Below are 24,901 nucleotides of genomic sequence, written 5' to 3'. Positions count from 1 at the left end.
GACCCTAGGAAATGTACTGATAAGAATCAAATACATCCAATTGTGAACAGCTGTGAATTTAGAACTGGAAAAATAATTTATCCTATAAATGCATGTGGAAATTTCGACATTAAACCAATGGTTCCATATAATGACAATTCACAAATAAAGCTCAAAATCACATTTAGAATTCTCAGTCCCTACCCTGTATTTTTAACAGTATGTTATTTAGAATGAAGCTCCAATAAAATTTGTTTGTTAAATAATCTTTTAACCTACTTATTTTTAAATGAAAGCAATTCAGGAACTGGCATGCACAAAGTTTTTATAAGGAGAGAGTGTCAACAGAAGGATAATGAAGACCATCATTATGGTGATTTAGGAAAAAACTAAGACAACATCCTCACTTACCTCTGGGATACATTTTCCTACCCAAGTATGACACATAAGATACGCTACCTCAATGTCCTGGAGACTGAATTCCTTCTGATCTGTAAAGTTTGCGGCCCCAGCACTCAGTTCCATCAGCATCTTGGCGATCTCAGGCTTTATGGCTGAAGTCAGTCGACTGGCTGCTTCCATGACGTGCTCCTGCACGTCTTTGAGTTGCATGGCTGCTTTGGAGTAGTGAGAGTTCCTGAACACAGTGCTGAAGAGATCCGTGAGGAACGTGCTGGCACGGCAGAAGACATTGAGAGCGTCAAGGTACTTTGAGATGCCCTGCTGGATGTCGGCGATGGGCGTGGAGTGGGGCATGGCATGGTGGCAGCTGCCTGCAACGGTCAGACTGCCCAGTGGGGCAGTGGTGGCCGTAGATGCCAGGGGAGCACTCAGTGCTCGGCCCAGCTCGGGCATCGGGTACTGCTGGTGCTGCTGCACCTTCTGCTTGGACCCGCCAAGCAGGAAGCGCCGCTTGTAGTCCATTTTACTGTCCTGGGCACTGCAGCAATACATGCGGGAGAGGGAATTGTCCCAGTGACCGTGAGTGGGTCAGGGTTCCGAGTCTTTTTTCCCCAAAACTGTAGCTAGGTATAAAAATAGTGGAGTTCTGCAAATATAAGTTTTAAGAAAGGCATTTCCATGAGGCAGGTGACCATGTGATCCAACGTAGGTATGAGGACAACAGGTTTATATAACTAATATTTTCAGTGTAGGCAGGACCTCTGACAAAAAATAAAAGTGTGTCCAAATGCTGTGTAAGAACGGTTAGCATTCCACTCTCTTAATAAAAAGATATGCTTGCTGAGAAAAATGTTTACCTATAATTGCTTTGCAAGAATATTTTGATATTTGTATTTGTCATGGCAGAAAAATAACTTAACTTTAAAAAAATGTAATATAATTTATCTTCAATATACCAGAAAAGTTAGAACCCAAAAACCCACAAGCTGATCAACAGCAATTTAAAAAGCAGTACAGAATTACTTTACACTAAGTCCTTAAGAAGGAAGATCAAACCTCTGCAGAATTTTGACAGAGCCTGCCTGCCAAATCCATTTATCTGTAAAGCTTCTTCTTAAAGTGAAAAATTTCCAAATTTCCTTTACTATTTTCTGAAAACAGGTTTTTGTTTTTGAAAAAATAGCATCTGTTATTATAAGTTTTCTCCTCCTTTCCTTTTGTTTGCTGAGGTAGTGGTTTCCTTGTAACATTAATAAGAGGTGCTTCCAGACTGAGTTGGCCCTCAACTGTAAAGTCTGAAGAAAAAATGCACAGATGTAATTGTAAGGCCTCTAAGTCATTTCCTGTAAGGGGGAAAAAAATAAGATAGTCAGGAAAGTTACAGGACAATGAGTAATTCTGGAACATTAACTCCTGAAATGCTATTATCCACAAAGGTGGGCTACACACAAATAAGAAATCAATTTATAACCTTACGAAAGCTGGTACAATAATAGTGAGAGTTGAACTGTGACATGATTGCTGGAAAATTCCATGAGTTGTAGTACAAAAATAATGCAACAAAAAATGTTTGATTCCACAGCAACCATTCCAAAGCTAAGGCTAGTAAACAACAAGCTGAGTGGGTCCTGGATTCATGCTGACAAGTACAGTGCCCACAAAACTTTAAGGGGATGTGAAAAAAGGGAGTGATGAGCAAAGACAGAGAAATCAGGAAGGTTGTTATGAAGAAAATGTTACTTTGAGGTAAGCCTCGATTGTAGGATGGGTTTTGACAAGTGCAAAGGAGATGGGTGAGATTCATTAGGTGAAAGGACCACTAGAGCAAAAGCCCTGAAGCAGGCTGGCACAGGGTCTGATCAGGATACCCGGCGGCTAGACCAAAGGGCAGTACACAGAGAGCCTGAAGAGGTGAGTGGCCAGCAGAGTTTGCAGATAGGATTTTTCTCATCCTCCCTCAGGTAGTACCAATTTCCCCTCTGGATGTTCGAAGGGAAGCCTGGCAGTGTGTGCCGGCTGTTACATCCTGGGGTAGCTTTTGTAGAAACCCTGGCTCTAGAGAGGTCTGGACATTTCTGGTTGTAGTTTCTGATGCCTACAACAGTGGAGTAGTGTGATTCTTCTCACATAGCTAACATCAGGGTTCAGACTTACCTGAACTATCTGTTCTCCCAAATAAAACAACAGTTCAAATATATTTTAATGGTTTAGTCTATGTTAAACTTCAAACCTATATGATGTCTGTATATAGTTTGGTCTACTTTTGATTACTGGTTTTTCTTTCCATTTTCCTTATTTTGTAGATAAAAATAAATACATGTCACACTCTGTCACATATCATGGCCGATACTATGGTTCTGTGATTGCGTAAGAAACCTAGGAAGGTAAATAGGTTACAAGAACAAGAGATGAGAAAAGTGCTTTGGATACAAATACATACTCTAAAAGTGCAGCAACCCTAACCCAGTTGACATGAAAATTCAACTAAACTGACCACCATTTATAGCTGTGTTCAAGAGAATCTTGACTCTTAAAAGCTCAGATAGCTACCTGTGATAAATCTGTTCCCAAATGTTCTTTTTCAAATTCATGACCACAAGGCAATCATTATCCATTTCTACCCAAGTGTTCCATCATAATCAATATGGCTTTACAAATTCTGATGTACAATAGAGCACTCCACAGGAGTGCTAGAGGAGGAAGACTGTTCGCACAAAAACTGTGTGGTCTTTGATGGCGAATCACCACTTTTGAGTGTCTCGAGCTGCCCCGAGGAGTGCTCTTTCTTTGTTCTGTGTTGCACATTGCTATCTCTGACTCTGAGAATCCACTCCCATTACTCTGCCAGATGGTCCTAGAAAGCCAAGTAAGAACCACATACTTATCTAATTTTTTAAAAAGTAACATAAGCATTAAACAAACATTTTAACTTTATATGCTTCCAAAGTTTATCTGAATGAAACTTGTAATGCTTAAAAATATACTATCGCACCAAATTCATCTACAAATGCAATGCAATCTCTGACAAAATGGGAAAGATAATCCTAAAATTCATATGGAAATGCAAAGGACCCATGATGGCCAAACTAATATTGAAAAAAAAATATGTTGGAGGACTCACACTTCCTGATTTGAAAACCTACTATAAAGCTGTAATAATCAAGACAGTGGAATACTGGTATGAGGAAATACATATACAGAACAGAACTGAGAGTTTAGAATAATCCCATACACCTATGGTCAACTGATTTTAGACAAGGGTGCCAAAATGATTCAGTTGGAAAAGAATAGTTTTTTCAATAAATAGTGCTGGGACAACTAGATATCCACATGCAAAAGAATGAATATAGATCCCTATCTTATGATATATAAAAATTAACTGAAAATGGATCAAAGACCTAGATGTAAGAGCTAAAACTATAAAACTCCCAGAAGAAAACTGGTATAAATCTTTGTGACTTTGGATCAGGCGATGAGTTTCTTAGACATGACAACTAAAGTACAAGTAACAAAAGAAAAAAATAGAAATATTGGACTTCATTAAAATTAAAAATGGGCATCGAAGGTCACCATCGAGGTGAAGAAACAACCCACAGTACTGGCTAAAATATTTGAAAATCATATATCTGTTATGGGTCTAGCATCCAGAATATATAAAGAACTCTTAAAAGTCAACAATAAAATGACAAGTAACCCAACTAAAAGATGGGCAAAGAATATGAATAGACTTTTCAAAGCTAGCCAATAAGCAAATGAAAAAATGCTCAACATGATTAATCATTAGGGAAATAAAAATCAAACCCACAATAAGATACCATTTCATACACGCCGGGATGGCTACAAGAAAACAAACAAACAAACAAAAAATAGAAGATAAGTGTGGGTGACAATGTGGAGAAACTGGAACCTTCAGACATTGCTATTGGGAATACAAAATGATACTGCCACTGTGGAAGGCCATTTGGCAGTTCTTCAAAATATTAAGCATAGAATTGGCATATGACCAAGCAATTCTACTCTTAAGAAGCCAGAGACATGAAGCAACACATTACATTGAAATGTCCAAAACAGGCAAATCCATAGAAATAGAAAGTATATTTGTAGAACAGGGAGTCACTGCAAAAGGGTTTCTCTTTGGGGTGCTGACAAGATTCTGAAGTGGTGATGGTTGCACAACTCTGAATATACTAAAACACATATAGTATGTGAATTTATCTCAACAAAGTCATTATTTCATCTTTCATTGCCATTTTCCTATGTGACTTATTTAACAGCAAAAGATATATAATACCTCTTGTACATAAAAAATAAGTTTCCCAGGAATACCTTTAATGTCAGACTTAGTCTCCTTTTCATACTCCAACTAGAAATCTGTATTTAAATGCTGTTACCTAGAACCTGGCTCTTAAAGATCATCTAATTTAAGCCTTTCGACTTACAGACAAGGGGGAAAAAATTCCAGGATACCCAATGTCTTGCACTAGACCACATAGTATCAGGATCAAACTTGAGTACTCTGAACACATACATAAATTTTCTGTTCTGAATACCCAGACCAGGAGATAGATTAAGCTAAGCTGGAGTCACAAATCCTTAAATGAGTGGCCTAACTTAATATTTATTTCTTGCTCATGTGAAGTTCAGTGTGAGTCTGGCAGCCCTTCTTCAACTCATATGAACATCACTGAAACTTGTGTTTTCCATAGTTACCTTAGCACACACAAAAAGAAACTCATACCCATTCTTTACTGCTTTCTGCTAGAAGTGACAGACATCACTTCCGCCCATAGCCCTTTGGCCACAATTAGTCACAAGGTATCAATGTAACTACAACAGAGGCTGGGAAATGTAGGGGGACATATGGAATAATGGGTAAGCATTACAGTTGGTCATAGCTGTCCACCCAGCTCAGCTGTGTGTTGCAAAATTCTGACCAGATGGTGAAAGCAATTGTGACCAGGAGAAGCTGTTCTGTAATGTGGAGTCCCCATAGTTGCTTTCCAGAGGCCAGGTGATTCTTATAGAGGCTGCTCCAAGACAGGTTCTTTTGTTGTGTGTCCCATATGCAGAGTGGGGGAGTGGAAGTCAGTGGGGAGGGAAAGGTCACAGATTCCTTTGAGAAACTGATGAAAGGACACTCCTTAGTTAAACATAAATTCAAAACACCAAAGTTTCCATTCATTTTGGCTGTGGAGCCCTAGGTGGAGAACCATCTGCCCTCCACATTCCCTGTGCTTCCTGTGCCCCCAGAAAAAGGCTACATAGAGTTAGAGGCAACAGGTGACTTCGTGAAAACCCAGCCTCACTTCCTGCATCTAGTGTTGGTCCAGGAGGTAACCAAGCTGTGAAGAGCTCAGGCTAATATATAAAGGGAAACCAAAGAGAAATACACTTGGGACCCTTAACACCCATACCACTCACTACCTATTTCCTATATTCTCAAGGTGTGGTCCTAGACCATTAGCATCAGAATCGAACTGTCCAGAACCAAGGGTGACCCTGCATTAGGATAAGTCTGTCTATAGGTCATATCAGTGTAGAGGGGGTGATTATAACAGCCACTGAACATGTCATTAAGAATGGAAACTTTTAGAGTGATTTTTTTTCACATGATGCCATATTAACATTAACTTTATTAAGACTAGGATGAAAAGAAGCCTGTGAAAACCGATTATAGCTGAAGGACTTCCTTCCCTGATATCAGAATCAGAATACCACTCTTAATAGAAGGACTATTAAAATGTGGGTTCATGGGGTACAAATCCAAATCTAACAAATTGATCTCTGAGGATAGGAACAGAAAATATGCATTTTTCAAAAGCTTCCCAGGTGAGTCTGATGCATGTTTTAACTTGAGAACCAAAATGATCTGCTGAAAATCTACTGAAAGTGACAATGTTAAGGGTACCTGAGCATGGATACCTGAAGATGCTTACTACGTGAACACCACTTAACACAACTCAGGTATTTCACTAATATTGCTATTCATTCAAGAATCCAGAAAGGGAACCCCTCCCCATATGTGATAAATGACTCTACTTCTGAGAACCAAACAGCTGATTGGACAATTCAATAAAAACTTCTATTTGTATCATAATTGCTTTTAACAAGTCTATTTTAAGTCCCACAGTCAAGCCTGGGGTTCTCCAAGCAGAGAAAACAAACCCCTTAAGATGAAAACTGGTTTTAATTTATTTTTAACAGATCTGGTGTTGCTATGCTGATTTTTCCTGTGATCAAAATTAGACTGTTGAATTCAAGGAAATATCACGGAACTGCAGTCAAATACTCTTCTACCCCTGAGCTATACCCCCTCTTCACAGAAATGAAATACTATTCAAGTTCCACCATTTTAAAATTGGACTTTGCCAAGAAACAATATGCAGAGGTGGTGACATCCATCTAAGGAGTAGTCTTCAGGGTGGTGATCATAATATCCAGACAAAATACTGTTGGAAACTGGGTGCTGGGTAAACAAGGTTCTTATTATTTGCTCTATTGTTTTATATAATTGAACATTTCTGTAATAAAAAGTTTTAAAATGTACACAAATGTATACAAGCACCTAGATATATCACTTTTACTTTTTTTTTTAAATAAAATTCTTCTCAATGCTTGTCTTACTGGTTTTTGAATGCTTCCCCCATATTTATCTGCCTTAAGGGCTAAAACATGTTCAATCCATTTAAGGACATTTCTTTTCTGTGTTTTCTTAAAAAGAATTTTCACTGGGAAAATATTCTTCATTTATGAATCCACTATTCATGCTACATGGAAATAAATATGCATTGTGAAAGACCTCAGAAGTTAGCTGCAGCCAAGACTTTTAAGATTTAAGTCTTGTGTTCATAAGTTTTACTGCAGCCTAAGATTCTCAAACACAAAGCAGAAAAAAGACCCTTTAGTAGATGTCACATCTTTTCAACATAATTTGCAAAAGTTCTTAAGAGATTAAAATTGAACTCAGACTTGGTCACATCATTTAAAATATTCCTTTCTGCATAGTTATCAGCAATTTCCATTTCAAACAATAACAAAAAACCACACAAAGGTTAGGTAAATGGGTTTTCTTATACCCATAAGTAGAAAGATACAAAAAGAGGTCATCCTGAGAAAATCTGAAGAGCGTCCCTTTAGAGAGTGCAGTGGATAAAAAGTGGCCTTGGGGGCGGACTAACTGGGTGAGATCCTGGCTCTGCCACTTACCAGCTATGTGACCTTGGGCAAGTTCTTTAACCTCTCTGTGTCTCAGTTTCATCGTCTGTAAAATAGGGATAATAACAGTAACTACTGTTACTGAGTTAAATGAATTTATACATATAAAGCACACAGAATCTTGTCTGGCACATATCAAGCCCTAAATGTTTGATGATGATATTATTCATTCCCACACTATAAGTGAAAGTAAGCAGACCTTGTTATCCCTGCTTTTCTGGAAAGAAGTTACTGGCAAACAAGAAAGGTCTTATAAAGTCACCCAACCCCTGAACTGAGTAGAAATCTATCTATCCCAGGGCAGCATCACATGTTTCAGTGATGTGATAGCTATAATTTGTGAATATAGAGAACAAATTTTAAATCCTTTTCGGTCATTAACCCACCAGAGAAAATGAAGTGAAAAGCGGTCCTGTTGACAGCAGTCGTATGACACAAAGCAGCTTCATTTCGAGATGACAGGCTAAATAAACAGGCACATTACTTACCTCCCCATCCTCCCCAAATCCCAATAACATAAAAGTAAAGATGTTGGTTCACAAGGGAATCATGGCACAATGGCAGTGAGAAGGGTTGAGGGATATAGTCTATTTAAATGATGGCTACTTTCTAGAAGACGGAGAGAAAGCAGTTAATTGTATGACAAACACCAGAGCAGAGCTAGATATTTCCAGAATGTGCAGAGTCAATAAGGTGGGCAGAGAGGAAGAGCCCTTTTTCCTGAAGGAGCTGGATAAATGCCCAGCTTTGAGTCAGCAGGTACAGAAATCATGAGTGAGAAATGGGTTCATCTACTTGCTCTCCTCCTTACTTCTCTCATTGTTGGTCAACAAATCAACCAATTTCTATTAAGGCTAAGAAGACTGTTGGAAGAACAGGAACCTCTTGTCAATTACCTATAAAAATCAGCCTAGTTCTTCATTGACAAGGATCACCAGACAGTGAAAGAAAAGCAAGAGGACAAAAAGGACAACTAAGATGAAAAGTAGATCAGATCTCAGAAGAAACATATTTTGAGTCCCAGAAAAACACCTAAAAAGTAATTCTAACTGATATTGTCAGAGATCTGAGAAGCAAGCAAAACTGTAAAGAACTCCTAGAGAAAGAAGAAATGAAGAAAGAATTCTTGGAAATAATACAATTGCCAAGATGAAAACCAAAGAAGAAATAAAATGAGAGTGCGGTAGGGTATAGGGGATACACACACACACACTCTTACATTTTTTAAAATAAGTAATGTAAGAATAATCCAAAACTAATAAAAATGTTTACCTATGAGATATAAAGAGGAATAAACGAAAGGAAGGAAGCCATACTTCTCTCAATCTACTTTGCTTTATAGTTTTATCTTTAGAACCACATACATATTTTATATAATTTTTAAAAAGTTAACAAAAAACAATCCCTAAAAATAAAAACAAATGAACCCAAACTATATGTCAAGTTGGTGGCATAAACACAGAGAGGTTTATTTAAAGTCAAAAGTGTTTTGACTGTACCTGTCCTGTGTTACTGTCAACAAAGGAAGCATGAATATGAAATTAAAGAAATAAAAATCCTTTAATCCTTTATTAAAATTTGAAATATCAATCTGAAATCATGACTTATCTTTTTCTTTCCAAAAAGTACATATTTACTTTATGAAAAAGATCCAGAAGACCATCCCAGCTGCAACAAATGCCCCTAACACTATTTTCCACCGAAAAGAATCAGAGCTCCTCATAGAAATGCCTACTTCTAAATCTGAGGTCAGAAACAAAAAGATAAGCCCACCGATTCTTATCAGGCCTGAAAGCAGGGAACCCATCTAATAATACCAGGCTCACGTCAAAAGGACCAGGGTCAACCTGACGAATTAGCTCTTAGCGGCCAATGGAAATTTAACTAGGAACAATTTAAACATCAAAGAGAATAACTTTTCTGGAGCAAAACTCATTAAATATGTAAAAATTTATGAGTTTGGACTTGGCAATGATTTCTTGGATATGACACCAAAAGAAAAAATAGAGAAATTAGACTTCATCAAAATTACAATCTATTGATAGTGTCCTTTGATGTACTTTTGTAAAAGGCAACCCACGAAATAGGAGAAAACATTTGTAAGTCATATATCTGAAAAGGAATTACTATTCAGAATATATAAAGAACTTTTACAACTCAAAAACAAAAAACCAACAGTCCAATTGTAAAGTGGACAAAAGACTTGAATAGTAATTTGTCCAAAGAAATAGACGAATGGCCAACATCACTAATCATAGGGAAAGGCAATGCAAAACTAAGAGATACCACTTCATATCCATTAGGATGGCTATTATAAAAAGAAAAAAAACCCAGAAAATAACATCTTGGTAAGGATGTGAAGGAACTGGAACCCTGTGGATGTTGCTGGTGGGAATGTAGAATTGTACAGACACTGTGGAAAACAGTACGGCACTTCCTCAAAAAATTAAACACATTACCATATGATCCAGCAATTCCACTCCTGGGTATATACACAAAAGAACTGAAAGCAGGAACTTGAAGTTATTTGTACACCAATGTTCACAGCAGCATTATTCATAATAGCCAAAAGGTGGAAACAAGCCAAATGTCCATGGATGAATAGATAAACAAAATGTGGTATAACCATACAATGGACTATTATTATTCAGCTTAAAAAGGAAGGAAATTCTGATACATGCTTCAATATAGATGAACCTTTGTTCATCCATGTGGCAAGCTACCTCTCTATTTGTCAGGCCATTGATCTGAAGAAACCTGGCAGTGGCCTGCAATATCTGTGGCCTTAGGATAGGTGCTACAGAGAAGAAAGCAGAGATCATGGTCTCTTACTTCCAGTCACAGCTAAGTAACAGGATCCTCAAGCACCCTGTTTCTCAAGCTCAGGCTTGATATGGGTAGAAAATGCTGGCTATTTCTCTAGGGAGCCTGTCCTTTATCTTTTACATCATCTTTCACTACACATTCACTTTTCCCTCATTTCTCTAGTCAATATGTTCATCTGTTCTTTTAGTTTCAGGTTTGCCAAAACTGATGATCAAATACAGATGAACCCTTCAAAGAAGATATACTAACTGCCAATAAGCACATGAAAAGATTTCCAACATTAGTTATCATGGGAAATGCAAATCAAAACCACAAGATACCACTTTACAACTAGGAGGATGGCTATAATGAAAAAGATAGGCAATAACAAGTGTTGGTGAAGATGTGGAGAAATTAGAATCCTCATATACGGCCTGTGGGGTTGTAAAATGGTGCAGATTCTTTGGAAAACAGTCTGGCTGTACCTTTAAACGTTAAACGTAGAAGTACCATATATTCAAGTCATTCCACGACCATGTATAAATCCAAGAGAAATGAAAAACATATCCACGCAAAAACCTGTATTTGAAAGTTCAGAGCAATATTATCCATAACAGTAAAAAAGAGGAAACAACTCAAATGTCTATCAACTGATAGATGGATAAACAGAATGTAGTATAGGCAAATAATAGAATAATGTTATTCAAGCATAAAAAAGAAATGAAGTACTAACATGCTAGACATAATTTGAGCCTTGAAAACATTATGCTAAGTAAAGGAAGCCAGACACAAAAGACCACATACTGTATGGTCCTATTAATATGAAATGCCCAGAACAGGCAAATCAATTGAAACAGAAAGGAGATTAATGGTTGCCTAGGGCTAGGGGTGGATGGAAGAATGAGGAATGACCACTAATGGATATGGGTATTTCGGGGTTTTTTTAAGAGTAATGTAATGTTCTAAAATGAATTGTGATAGTAGCTGTATAACTGTGAATATACTAAAAATCACTGAATTATACACTTTAAAGAATGAATTATATGGTGTTATATTTCAATAAAGCTGTTATTAAAAAAAGAGCCACTCCACGAACAATTCTCTCTTCAGAGAGAAAAAAAAAAAAAAAAAGAAAATTCTCTTTCCTCTCCAGTACACAACAATGTAAATTTAAATATCTACCTTTGATAATGTGGAAGCACTACAGGAAATTCTTTAGGGAGATTAGGGAAGTTATTGTCTATGAAGTTCAAAGCCCAACCATTCCCATGTTTTTTTGTCAGTTCAGAATGACACAAGCCATATTTAGAAATGCATTCCAGAAAAAATGCTTTGAAGAATTTTATTCTCAACATTCATGAATTAAAAATATCTACCAAGGCAAGAGAAAATGCCTGAAAGATTCGGTTCTTCTCTCTCTTCTTAGGGCTCTCATTTTTTGGCTCTGCTTCTATGTTACCACATTAAAAAGAGTGATATGGAAAGATGGTAGTTCTCCTAGCTCTCCTCCTGCCCCTCTGGCTATTCGTAGTTGCTTCTATGAGACACCCCTTTGCCTGACAGACTGAAGCGCTGTGTGGTTTCTCAGAGCTCTATGCTGTGCTCTCTCTATTTCTAAGATCGACATATTCTCCCTGCAGAGGATCCCCAAATCCATCTCTCTAACCCAGATCTTTCTCCTGTGCTCCAGATCCCAAATATACAGCTGCTTACTGGACAGGTCTCCAAGTTAAATGTCCAAAACCAATTCTCCTAGCCTTTCAGTGTTCCTTTTGTCTTGGTGAATGGCATCACCATTTACCTATTTCAACAAGCCAGAAACCTGAGAGTCATCCTCTGTGCCTCACTCTCCTTTACATCTAGTTAATCATTTATTCATATCTTTCCTGTCTTCTTAATATCTCTCAGGGCTTTTTCCTTCTATCTTCCCTGCCAATCCAAAGTTACACCATCTTTACCTCTTGCCTGAATTACAGAGAGCCTCGTGAGTGATCTTCCAAATGCCCAGACTGCTCCCTTCTGAATGCTGATTGTTTAATCATGTCACTCACCCGCTTAAAATCCATTTTGCTTTTCCTACTTCCCTTTCCAAGAATATACTTCCACACCCAATTTCTTCCCAACATCACCCAGTTCTTGCTTGTGCTATCTTCCCTCTTACCATCATCAACAGATTCAGTTCCCTCTGCCTGGAAAACTCTCCTGCTTACTCTCACCTCACTCCTCCTGGACATCTAACTTAAACATCTCGGGGAAGCCACCTTGACAAAGACTGAGCTAGGGGCACCTCTGTGCTACTATAACACCCTGTTTTTAGCCCCATCTTAGCATTATCTTTGTTGTATTGTAACATACTATATCACAAGTTCCCACTTCCTTCATATTTCTCTGTTATCTCCAACCCCCAAGATCACAGAGCCCATTCAAGATGTTGGAGATGGCTAAATACATTGTAAATATTCAACAGGTATTTGTTGAATTAGTTCATTCTTAGTGTTACTTAATGGTTATTTCGACATAGCATTCAGACGGTTAGCCTTGCTATTCACAGAGGCAGTAGTTAAGTGCTAAATATAAGGTTCTGCTTTTTAATGACACATCATGTTCACACAAGTACTCCTCAACAAAACAGACCATTCATTAGATTAAAATAAAAACAGCTAACATTAACTGAATAGGTACTAAGTGCCAGGCACTGTGCTATGCACTTTGTATTTGTTACCTAATTTAATGCTCATAATGACCCTGGGAAGTAGGTGAGGCAGCTAAAGAGGTTAAGTAAGTTCGTCGAGTTCTTGCCACATGGATAAAGTAGTAGTCATCAGCAGAGCTGGATTTGGGGCCTGGTAGTCTGCCACCAGAGGCTGAGCTCTCCATCACTGTACTAGTCCACTTCTGTCAAACATCTAGCCCGTGACATTGTTTCTCACTCTTAGATGGCTAAAAGCTATAGGCTTCTTGGAAGTGACAGGAAGGGGAGCTGGAGCAATGAAAAAAGAAAAGCAATCTCTCTTGAGGAGATCATATCCATTTCATTGCTGATGATACACAAACTCAGCTCTTCAGTCAAGATCCTTATCTTCCAAAGCTAAGCTCATGAGCTATTTCCTCAGGTCCTTCAAATTTACATAGTCATCCTTCCATCCACTGCTCGCCCTGCTGTTCTGACTGCCTTGGTTAAAGGTATTACCAACCCTATGTCTAAACCTAAGGTGTTATCCCTGTCCCTGTTCCCTTACCTTTCCATCCCTTATATTCAATCCTGCCAATCCTATTCACCTGTTCTACAGCAACTGCTCCATAAATGTTAGCTGTTGTTACTGTTACATTCTAAATGCCTCTCAATCTCTCTCACACCAGCATTGCACAGCTTCCAAGGAACTAGCCTTTAGGGGTAAGCATTTGAAGATGAGAGGGAATACCTCCTATGAGGATCAGAAGCCAGGCTGCCAGATGCTCAGGCCCCAGCTCCTCCAAAGAAAGCACACAGAAGGTATATTACAATGCTGGCTGATAGATAAGAGATAAATCCAAGTAGCAAACTAAAAATGTATGTCAGATAGTGGAATGGAAACTAACAAATAGGTCCAATCCCAAGACACCAAACATTCTATTTTATTCCATTTCACAAAATTAGTAAGTCAGTATTCAATTGTTTAACATAATAGTTCTTAACAAGTGAAGATTCTCTCTCTCTTTCTCTCTCTCTCTCTCTCTCTCTCTCTCTCTCACACACACACACACACACACACACACACACACACACACACACTGCCCAGGGGACATCTGGCAAAGCCTAGAAACATTTTTTGGTTATCAACTAGGGGAGTGCTAGAGCTAAATATCCTACAATGCACAGTATAGCCCCTTTGTCCACCTAAAAACAATTATCCACTCCAAAGGTCAACAGTACTGAGCAACTCTGCTAAACAAATGCTTTGGGCTCCTACCATATTCAAGTTACCTAATGTATAAAAAAAGTTACTTCTTTCTCAGAAGAAGATACAAACTTCCCCATAAATTAAGCAACAACAGGTCCATAAAACAGTAAGAGCTACCACTGGAAAAGAGATGGGTAAATGCTAAATAAGTGGTTTAGAAAACAAGCGCCATGAGTTTCAAGGAGAGCACCACAGAGGCTGAGGCCCTTCTCAGAGATCTCAAGAGAGCAGATGTGGCTCCTTAGTTCACTCCAAGCCTGCCAGTCAAGGCCCCACCAAGTGACAAGAATCCGCCTTTCCAGCCTCATTGTAAGAGGTCCCTTCAACAAACTCTTTGCTCCTGCCACACTGTTCATTCACGATAGCAGCTGCAGTTGGTCCACAGGCCACTATATCACACCCCTACTGTTACCACTGAAAATCCCTTACCTACTTCACAAGAGGTCTGCCCTCTAGCTGAGCAGCATTTCTCCACGCCCCTAAAAAGGCTGAGGAGGACATATGGTCATCTCAACAGTGTTCCAATGATTCACACAGGATGGAGGTAATGAAAAGACAGAAAAGACAAAGGTGGAAAATGTTTTAATTGGCTCTGGCCCTAAGGCCTTGTCCCACCTAAAATCAGTGCTTAGCAGCAGTCAGCTAGGAGTTGTCTCATTTCCTGTAGTTGCTTGGTAAAAATAGGAAGCAGGGGAGGAAGTTCACAAAGCAGAAACAAAAGTAATCACTGCCCAGCTAGCTTCCTGAACACAAATCACTGAGCAGGGAGCGTATCATTAAAACATCAAAACGGAAAGGCAGGCAAGGAGAACCAAGGCCAGAGGAAAAGGAAGCGACACTTCTGGGTCCACCAAGCCCAAACTGCCCCCAAAGAAAAATATGTGCAAAACTGGATACTAGCTTATTATACAGAAACAGTTCCCAAGGAATTAATACTGGAACATGTTAAAGAATCACATAAAAACTCCTGAAACATTAAAGCCCTACCAGAGTAAAAAATTTCAATGAAAAAACGTTAAGAGGGGCCAAGATTAAACTATTTTTTCACTCTTCTAGTCAAGAAGTGGCTATTAAAACTGCAGTGGAAATAAAACAAAAAGTCAGTCAATAACCGACTGGCTGACAAAATCTGAAACCTATGTTATTCTATATTTGAGCTATGAAAACTCAAGTAGATAGGAAAAACTCTAATAATAAAAACTAATCATAGCACTCTAATTCTAATCATAGCTTTAATCTATCATAGTTAAAATAAAGATGCTTCTACACCTGTCCCCCAACAACATGGGTCAACCCTGTGAGATGTGCCTGAATGCTCTAGGGACTGAGGATGCAGAGGCTAACAGTGCCTTGCTGTTGAGAAGCTTCTGGTCTGCTTCCACATGGTGACAACTGATTGCCTTTTGTGTTGACGCTTGCTCTATAACAATTTATCACCACAAAATATGACATTCCTCTATAAAACAAAGCAAGTTATCATTAGCGGACCTGAAGAGCTTTTACTGGTAATCTATAAATAACTAATAATTCCATTTAGGCAGAAGAAAAAAATTTTCTAACCAAAAAGTCAGCAGACTTGAAATTTAGTTCTAAAATAACATAGGTTAAAAAAAAAAAAAATAGGCCAAATGTGTTCAACAGTCATTTAGGTGAATAGCAGGTTTAATTTCGTTTAAATTGAGGGCATTTGGAGGGGGGACAAAGAGGAAGATCAAAGGTTAGTTTATTTTTTTAAATAGTCACTTCATAAGTAGAAAAGTAAATGAAATGAAAAGTAATCACCATATATTCCGTTTTATACAAAGAAAAATTTGATGGGAAAAATTTCCATTATTACTTGTCCTACTGGGGACAGATCTAGCTATCTGATTTCCTAGTAATAAATAAACTTACTGTATTCCAAGACTCGTTTTTGTCTTCTTATGAAGTTGAAAGATGAACTTGCAAAGCCTACCGCCATTAAAATAAAACATTAGAACTTTTGAAAGAATTTTATTAAAGGAAGACTGAATCTAAAATATCTTTGTTAAACACAAATCTTAAAAAAAAAAAAAAAAAAAAAAAAGAAGAAGAAGAAGAGAGGTAAGGGGGAGGTCTTGCCAAAAAAAGGTTTATCTGTAAACAACTACTACAAATCACCAAAGTTGGTTCTTAAACTTCTGAAAAAATTTGTTCAGGTAAAATGAAGTTTTTATTTATAAACTAAAATGGCTTTAGACCGTTAAATTTTTCACATCAAATGCACCCAAGCACTTGAAAACATTCCCAACAACAAATTATGCTGCTTGATGGAAATTCAAATATAAATCAGGGAGTGAGAATAACTAAAGTAAATCATTTTTTAAAACCACAAAGCATTGATGTAATTTTTCAAACCCTATTTGTTAAAAAAAAATTTCCAAACTATCTACATCTATTAAAAACCTACAGTTCATTTTTGCTGGTGTTACAGCATGAAAAAGCCCTGATCCAATCAGCTCTTTTTAAGCCTAGTTTTAAACCAGTTATCCAAAAAGCTTCAAAATTTGTAAAAGCAAGCTGAACAAGTGAAAACTGATGTATCCATTAGAAAGTTACTTAGGAAAGTTTAAAATTCTTAACAACTTGCACTGTGGAACTTGCTGCAAAATTCATCCCAAAGGCGTAAAATAAGGATTTATCAAGAAGCTTATATACGATGGGTAAATCGAACGGTAATTTGGAAATTATTTCTCTTGCTATGGAGAGGAATGATATAAATTTTAGATACATATACTTGAGATCCAAGATCATTTCTGAAAGTTTCAGGAACCCATGAAAAATTTTTATCACTGGATATAAAAGTAGCAGTTCCCTCCTCCAGACTAGGCACACTGACTTCAATTTTATATACTCAGCAAGCCTTCCCATCTCTGAAAAAGAACAAGTCAGCACAGCTAGGGAGCCCATTCTTCCCCACAGCATTCTAGTGGGTCAAATATTTAGCAATGAGGAGATTCAAGGAGTCTCTTCCCCATCCCTCCACCACTCCTCAGAAGCGAGGAAAACATCCCTAGAGAGCAGGGTTGCAGTGGCTCACCAGACTGGCTTCCAGGCTCTGCCACTTATCTAGGCCATGAGTCTTCACGTATTTAAGTATGTACTGAGGACCTACTATGTACATGGCACTACTCCTGGTACTGAGATGCAGTAGTGAAGGAGACACAACTCCTGCTCTCAAGGAGCTAACTCACAGCCTGAGAGGAAGAAAAAGGAGAAAATGCTCATGCTCTTACCTTGTAGGTAAGGTGCTCCAATACAAAGAGATTTCATGGAAACAGGCACCGCCAAAATGCAGTAGTTACAGGTATTGGTTTAGGAATCTGACTGACCTAGATATGAATTCCTGCTCTCAGTAATTATCAGTTGAATGAATGGCACTTACTAACTATGACCTTAGGCAAGTTACTTGAACTCTTGTGCCTCAATTTCTTCAGTACCGTGATGAGAATTAAATCCATAAAGGTCAGCGCTTTTGGCATATACTGAGTCTCAGTCAGTAAATGGAAGCTACTGTTCTGAAAGAGACCAGGGACTAGTCAGAGGGCAGCATTTTATCATCTACTGAAATTCTTCATTCTGATCTATTAGTAAATCGCCCCCCTCATGCAAATACTGCATAGTAACAACTTTCAAAAATATTACTTACCTTGCTGCAACACTGGTCTCAATTCCCAATGTCCTGGAAGAAAACTAAAAGGAACTCAGCCCTGGGTCCCTCAGAGGGGAAGGAGGTAACAGCTCCTCCCATTTCCCTGCCCATTACTCCCTCCTCTTTCAGTTCCAGGCTAGAAGAACATGAACATTGCAGAGGAAGGGATCACCTCAAATTACAAAATTACTTAAGCACAAGGATGTGGTGCATTTTCTCTCACTTGGAGACCCAGGGGCAGGGCAGGTCCTTGTGAGCAGGTGAGAGGGACCACTTTCATCTCTCCCGGCCTAGGTTACTACAGCCTATAGCAAGTGTTCAAGTCTGGGAGCCAAGCCAGCTTTCCTTCACCTCTGATCTCAGGCACACACATCCACCTCTGGGGCCTAGGAGTGGAGTCGGGGAAGACTCAGGTATTCCCAGGTTCTGCAGTCATAATTACCATCTCACTAGCACCTCATCCTCAAATCATTCTTAGTAATAAAATTAGATTTTTTTTCAGTTAACATTTAGCTCTAATTCCACACTCAAAACTTTCCCATTATGATTCCTTGCAACTACCAATTTGAAAAAGTACATATCTAACAGTGGTGCACACATAAGGAGCATAGTCAAAATGTTGTTTGTTTTTTATTTTAAAGCAATAACATCTAGGAACAAATCCTAGAAACAGACTCAGTAAATATGGAGGCCTGCATCCAGGACGCTCAGTCTGTAAAACATCGACCTGGAAGTAACCCACATGTCCTGCATTAAGGGGGTCATTAAATAAATCACACACAAACACCTCACTATTTGAAAGACCAAGATAGAGCTACCACACTTCATCAAGCTTCCAAGATGTCATCATTTATAAATCACATCATTATTTTATATATGTTAAGAGAAACTTTGTCATGTAACAACCTAACATCACAACATATCTCAATTTCAGTCTTCCTCAAGGCTCTTTCCTGTCTCAGTCCTCTCACCCTTGGAATATGTCCCTTTGTGCCCTTTTCTCTCTAACTTTTTCTAGAAATTACCCTTATTTAAGATCCATCATTTTAATGAAACTATCTTGGGCCCCTTTAGTTCCCATGGTGCCTTTCCTGGGCTCCTTATAGCCTCCACTGTCATGGCCTAAGTTTTCTAATACTTTCCCTTTCCAAATGAATTATAAGTCCACAGAGGCTGGACCCATCTTCACATTCACTGCAGTGTGCAGCACAGGACCATGACACCACCTACAACAAAACCCCACACCTGTCAGGACTGTTCTAAGAATTTCACAAATACTAACTCTCTTAAGCCTCACTATAACCCCAGGAGGTAGGTATTATTACCTCCTCATTTTCAGACAGGGTTAAATGAGCAAAAGAAAAGTTATAAGACTTACAGGTTAGTGGTAAATGGTAGAGGCAGGACTCGAATCCAACCAATCTGGATAGAGTCTTTGCTCTTAACCTCAATGCTACATTCTCTCTAAATGGCTGCTATCTACATAGCAGACATTTAAATTTTTACTTTTTATTAATTTTTAATTGAAATATAAGACACATATGTAGTAAAAAAACCTCATACTGTACAAAAGAGTGTGCAAGAAAAGCTAGGTCAGTCTAACGGCCTAGCCTAGATTTCTGGGGCCTCATCCGAAAGTCAGCCACTGTTTCTTTTCTATTATTCCAGAAATTTTTTTCTGCACTTAGAAACCTATATGATGTATACATGTATCTCTCTCTTTCCCACCCTGCCACTGCCTCTCCCTCTCTCTCATACAAATAGGCACATACGATGTTCTGCATTTTGCCTTTTTCACTGACTCTTTCTCTGAGCTTGATGCCTAGCTGCACCTATGCTATTTAATTCAATTTTAAAAAACACATATTTTCCCACTTTAAATCAAGATGGTTTCATGAAGTCAGAGGATCTTGGTGACTTGGGCTTCACCAGGAAACAGGAATAACAAGACATCAAGAGTTAGCCTTGCAGAAATGTGTAAGGCTGAATCAAGAGAGACCTACCAGGTGACATTAAAAATGTCACTTCTCTAATAGTAAGTACCTATATCATAAGGTTGTTATGAGGACTAAACAAGGTAATATACATGGAGCACTTAGCATGAAACCTGGTTAGCACAGTGAGTCTAAGGGATTAACACTACACCTGATGCAGTTAGTGCTCACTGTTAGATATTGTTAATTCTTTAAGAGCTGGCCTCACTTTTCTCTCCAATCTCATTTCCCTTTACTCCTCTATTCATATCTGTCTACCCTTTACCCTACATCTCCTGCAGTTCAAATACCTCACGTTTGCTCACCTCTATACCTCTGTACCTGTCACCACCCTGCCTAAATCTTCTCTCTTTACTGCAGTGCTAGACTCCCTTTTTCCCACTGTACTCAGCTCAAGCACAACCTTCTCCAGGAAGTCTTCCCTGATGCCTGCAGCTAGATTCTCTGGACCAAGCTATTTGGGAAGAGGCTATCATGACTTCCATCTTTTGATGCTCGGCTTTGTCAGTGCAACCAGGAGCAAGCAGGTTCAGGGACTGATTCAGGCTAAGTTCAAAGATGACTGATGTATTACCCAGAAGGCCAGTTACTAAGTTCATAAATATTGATGACAGCTAATACCTACTGAGCACTTAGCAGATGCCAGGCAGCAAAGAGGAAGGTGCTACTATTATCCTCATTCTACAGATGGGTAAACAGAGAGATTAGCCAGTATCCCAAGACCAGGATCTGACGCAAGCAGTCTGGATGCAGAGCTCTCAACCACTCACATTCTCTCCTGGGCAGGAAATCTTCATGTGAAGCCATGTTCTAATCAGGGGTAATAAGAGCATGAAAGCAAAGCAAGGGGAAGATTCTCCCAGCTAAAGGCCTCAACAGGGATGCACTCAGCTGTTTCCTAGGGCAGAGGGCTGGTGGGGAACTGCACACAGTTCCTTCGTTCAAGCCCCCAGGCAGTGCTATGGACACATCACCCAATTCCTCTCTTGGACCCAGTACCCAAATTTCCATAGACACCATTCCAATCCTTTCCTTCCAGAAACCCAGTCTTTCTTCTGAGAATACAAAAGTAAGTTTAAGCATTCAGGCTACAAACACATTCCAATCATGCCTTCCTGAGGTTATAACTGGGTCATTCTGGTTGAACTTAAAAGTTTTCCCTGAAATTCTCCAAACAACATTTGCAATGTCTCATCTTGTATCTTTTCTATAGGTAGTGTAGATTTGAGTAACATTCTCATGTCATTCTCAGATGATCACTGATTCATTCATTCAACAAAAGCTTAACTATTCTCAGAACAATGTGTTCTAGGTCCTGGAGGTAACAGCAGTGAATGAAACAGGCAGGAGGATATCTAAAACCTGGTGGAGCTTATATGTGTCTCCTGCTTCCAGGCACTTATGATGCTGTATGGCAATTGTTTATTTGGTTTTCTTCCCCAGGCTGGGCCTTCCAGCTCTGTATTCCAATCTTACAGTACAGTAACTGGCCTATTCTGCAAATACTCCATAAATATAAGCTAACTAAATTCATAACTAAATTCACTGGGTTTCATCTTTCTCATCCAGTGTGGGTACAAATTTAAATCAAGTTGTAGGGATAGAAGCAAATGGCAAATACAACCCAAAATAAGAATGAAGAGGAGATATGATGTCGGCTGATAAGAACCTTAGAATCATGAAGGACAGACAGGCCATCTTGGGAAGCGATGAAGGGCTTCATCACCTGGAGAAAGGATGCCCTCAGGAAAAGGTCCACAGGTCAGTTAGAGGTAGATAAAAAGATTACTTGCAGTAAAGTCTGAGATGGGGTCACTGAGTGGAGGCAGGGTGAGGGGGTGATGTGCATCTCTACCTGGAAGTCACATAATGAGGGAATAAGGTAGAAGCATGAAGTTAGGCCTTAGAAAATGCTCCCAGGTAGATGTGGGAAGAAAAGCAACAAAGACAAGTGGAAAAGCAGAGTCACAAAGTTAAGAAAATGACCAGAACAACTCCAAGTCAAGAAGGCCAACCAAGAGAACATTCACAACAGCAAGAGTGTGGCTCACCATGCCAAATATTTATGGTCAAGGTCAAGAGAAATGAATAAGCAGCAGTCACTGCATCTATCAATTAGAGGACCCTCGAGAAGTCAGTTTCAGTAGAGATAAAGACAACTGAAGCACAAGCCCTGACACATTCAAACTCTCTTCAAACTTATACTAAGAGAAAATGGCATCCTTTTTCCCGTAACTCCAAAATAAAACAATTCCTTATTGAAGCCAACATTCTTTGCCTACCTAGGAAGGTCATTATTTTCCACTAGGGACAGGAGGAAAAGGGAGAAAGTGGACACTCAATCCATGCCTACTAACTTTCTGATACAATTATTTTCCTACAGACTTGAAAGACCCACTTGACATAAAGCTTCTGGTGTATTAGACTTCAGGTTTTCAACAGAGTAAACATTTAGTAAAATTTTCAGCAGAATCACATTCAACTTGTTTAAAATTTTTTAAAGAGGATGGTTAAAACATGCTGTCTTCCAAAAATCCAGAGATAATTTTAGATTGAAAAATCCAGGCTTGCCAAGGGAATCTGAGAACTTTTCTATCTTGGTCTCCCAATGCTAACCTACGTGTGCAAAAATAGAGGAAGATTAGAATCTCAAATGCCAGACTGAAAAGTTGCCACAACAAACCTGAACTCTTCATATGGTTTGTTATCTTGTCAGAAAGAAAGCAAATACAACAGCAATAAACTAAACTTTTTATTTTTAAAAGTTAAAAAAAAAAAATCCCTCAAACACGAAGTATTTCCTGGACTTGTAAAGAAAAATGATAAAAAAAAAAAAAAAAAAAAACAAAACCCCACTGTGAATGCAATTTAAAAACAGCATACACAAAATCTAAATATAAAATTTGTAAGTAGTCCTTTACAAACACATTGCTAACATTTTGGTGGTATCAACTGTATAATAGACAATGGTATACTATAAAATTATAAAAGTGATAATATCTGTATTTATTGATATTACCAAAATGTCAGCAATGGCTATCCTTTAGAACTTTAGGTCTAAAATATGATTAAATGGCAGCTCTAACTTTTCAGTAAAATTAGGACAACTTACCCATTTGGAAAATATTTCATAACTTAAAACCAAATTTTAAGGTTAAGTAGCTAAAAGCAAAAAACAACCCCCCCCAAAAAAAAAATAAACGTGAAATGAGAATCAAACATGGATGGAATTTTTTATAACACAGGCATGAAGAATTTTTCAAACATGTCAGAGATAGGAAAAAATACTATGTATTTTTAAAATGAATGTTACCTTTTTCATTTGTAAATTTATACCAAAGCAACAATCAGACAAATCCTTTTGGCAGAATTGTTTATCTTGTGACGAATTGGAAACAATCTAAATGTTCAGCAGTAGGGCCTGGTTAAATTATAATGTACGATGGTACACTATGAAGTCCATAAAAGTGATAATATCTGTATTTATTGATGTCACCAAAATGTTAGCAATCGTTGTCACTGAGTGGTAGGTAGGTTGGCAGATGACTGTCATTTTGCAAGTACTGTCACAAGTACTATCGTGAATGTGAGGAGAACGGGGCTGAGGGGCAGGAATGAGCTATTTTCAAATTGGGACGCCCCTCGCCCCAAGTTGAGTGTTTATCTGGCAAATTTTGTAAGGAGTATAAACAAAATTCTTATCATGCCAAGCAGGCATGCTTCCCCCCTCGCCCCGCACAGGGCTGGAAGCTACACCCCTGACCCTGCGCTTGCCGCACGCGCGTGGGTCCTTCATCGTCCCCAGCCCCGGCCCTCCTGGGGTCCCTGAGAAAACCTCCCCCCGCCCGGCTACGCCAGCGGGTTCGGCAGGGCCGGAAAATCTTGTTCTTCGGCGGCCGGGCACTGCGGGTTAGGTGCGCGCAGACCGCCCGGCAGCCGCGGGGCGGCGTGAGGGCCACGTCCCCAGCCAGTCTCGACGGACCCCGGCCTCCCACAGGCCGCCGTCCCTTCGCCGACCGCTCCGCGGGCTTCCGGGAGCGGGTCTCGGCGCCGCCCGAAGGAGCGCTAGTCCTCCACCCCTCCCGCCCGTGTCCTCGGGGTCCCCGCCGCGCCCACGGTCCGGGGCACGAGCTAGGAGACCCTTCCGGGCTTCCGTCCGCCCGGCCAGCGTCCCCAGAGCCCGGCGTCCTCCACAGCGGACAGGCAAGGGGCAGGCGCCTACGGCCCCGCGCCCTACAACCCGAGCGGAGCGGCGTCCCGCGAGCTCGTCCAGTGGCCAGCCCCGGCTGTGACCCACCGGCCACCGGCCACCGGCCACCCCCAGCCCCGCCAGCCCGCGCCAGGAAGCGCCCGCTCGCGCCCGCTCCTCACCTGCGACGCGCCCCGGCCGCAGCTCACCGCCCCGACCGGCTGTGTACACCGGAAGTGACGTCTCCTGGCCGGCCCCGCCCCCGCCCCAGGCAGACGCCGTTGTGGCTGCGGACCCAGCGGCTCCCAGCGGAACCCCCTTGCGCGAGCCCGGCAGGGGCGGGGGCGGCCCCCCCCACACACACCTCCTTTCCTAGGGACGGAGGACCTTCACGTGGGACAGCTAAAGCGGGGTTTGAGGACAAAAAGCCAGAGCTCGCAGGGCCACCCTAATCCTCCAGTGTGGCTTGGCCTCCAAGCGGGAGAGGTCAGCTACGTTCTCAAGGATTTATTATTGAAGTTGATTACTGAGACATTGAGCTATTACCAGATGCCAGGCCCTGACAGGCACTGTAGGATTGGTTAATGCCCTCACACTCATAGGTTTATTCTCTGACAGTGGAAACTAAATTGTCAAAAATGTGCGTGATGATACGGTGCCAATTGTGACAAGTGGTAGGAGAGGAAAGTAATGGAGGGAGAGTGTC

General features: G+C 39.9%; 1 protein-coding gene across 5 annotated transcripts in view; it reads right to left on the bottom strand.

Moving 5' to 3' along the window:
• The window catches only part of GARRE1 (granule associated Rac and RHOG effector 1), a 69,082-nt gene extending 44,648 nt beyond the window's left edge, over positions 1 to 24,434 (bottom strand). The window contains exons 1-2 of one of the 5 annotated variants that reach the window (XM_016166053.2): positions 24,378 to 24,434; positions 439 to 1,724 (exon numbers count right to left, since the gene is read on the bottom strand). In XM_016166053.2, coding sequence (XP_016021539.2) covers positions 439 to 933 — 495 coding nt within the window. In that variant the 5' untranslated portion in view covers positions 934 to 1,724; positions 24,378 to 24,434. The other 4 variants (XM_016166050.2, XM_016166051.2, XM_016166052.2 and 1 more) reach the window with 4 other exon arrangements.
• Positions 24,435 to 24,901: the final 467 nt, after the last annotated feature.

Source organism: Rousettus aegyptiacus, unplaced genomic scaffold (assembly GCF_014176215.1).
Source record: "Rousettus aegyptiacus isolate mRouAeg1 unplaced genomic scaffold, mRouAeg1.p scaffold_m13_p_14, whole genome shotgun sequence".
Classification (NCBI taxonomy): domain Eukaryota; kingdom Metazoa; phylum Chordata; class Mammalia; order Chiroptera; family Pteropodidae; genus Rousettus; species Rousettus aegyptiacus.
Note: the sequence above shows the minus strand (reverse complement) of the source record. Positions and strands in the feature narration are given on the sequence as shown.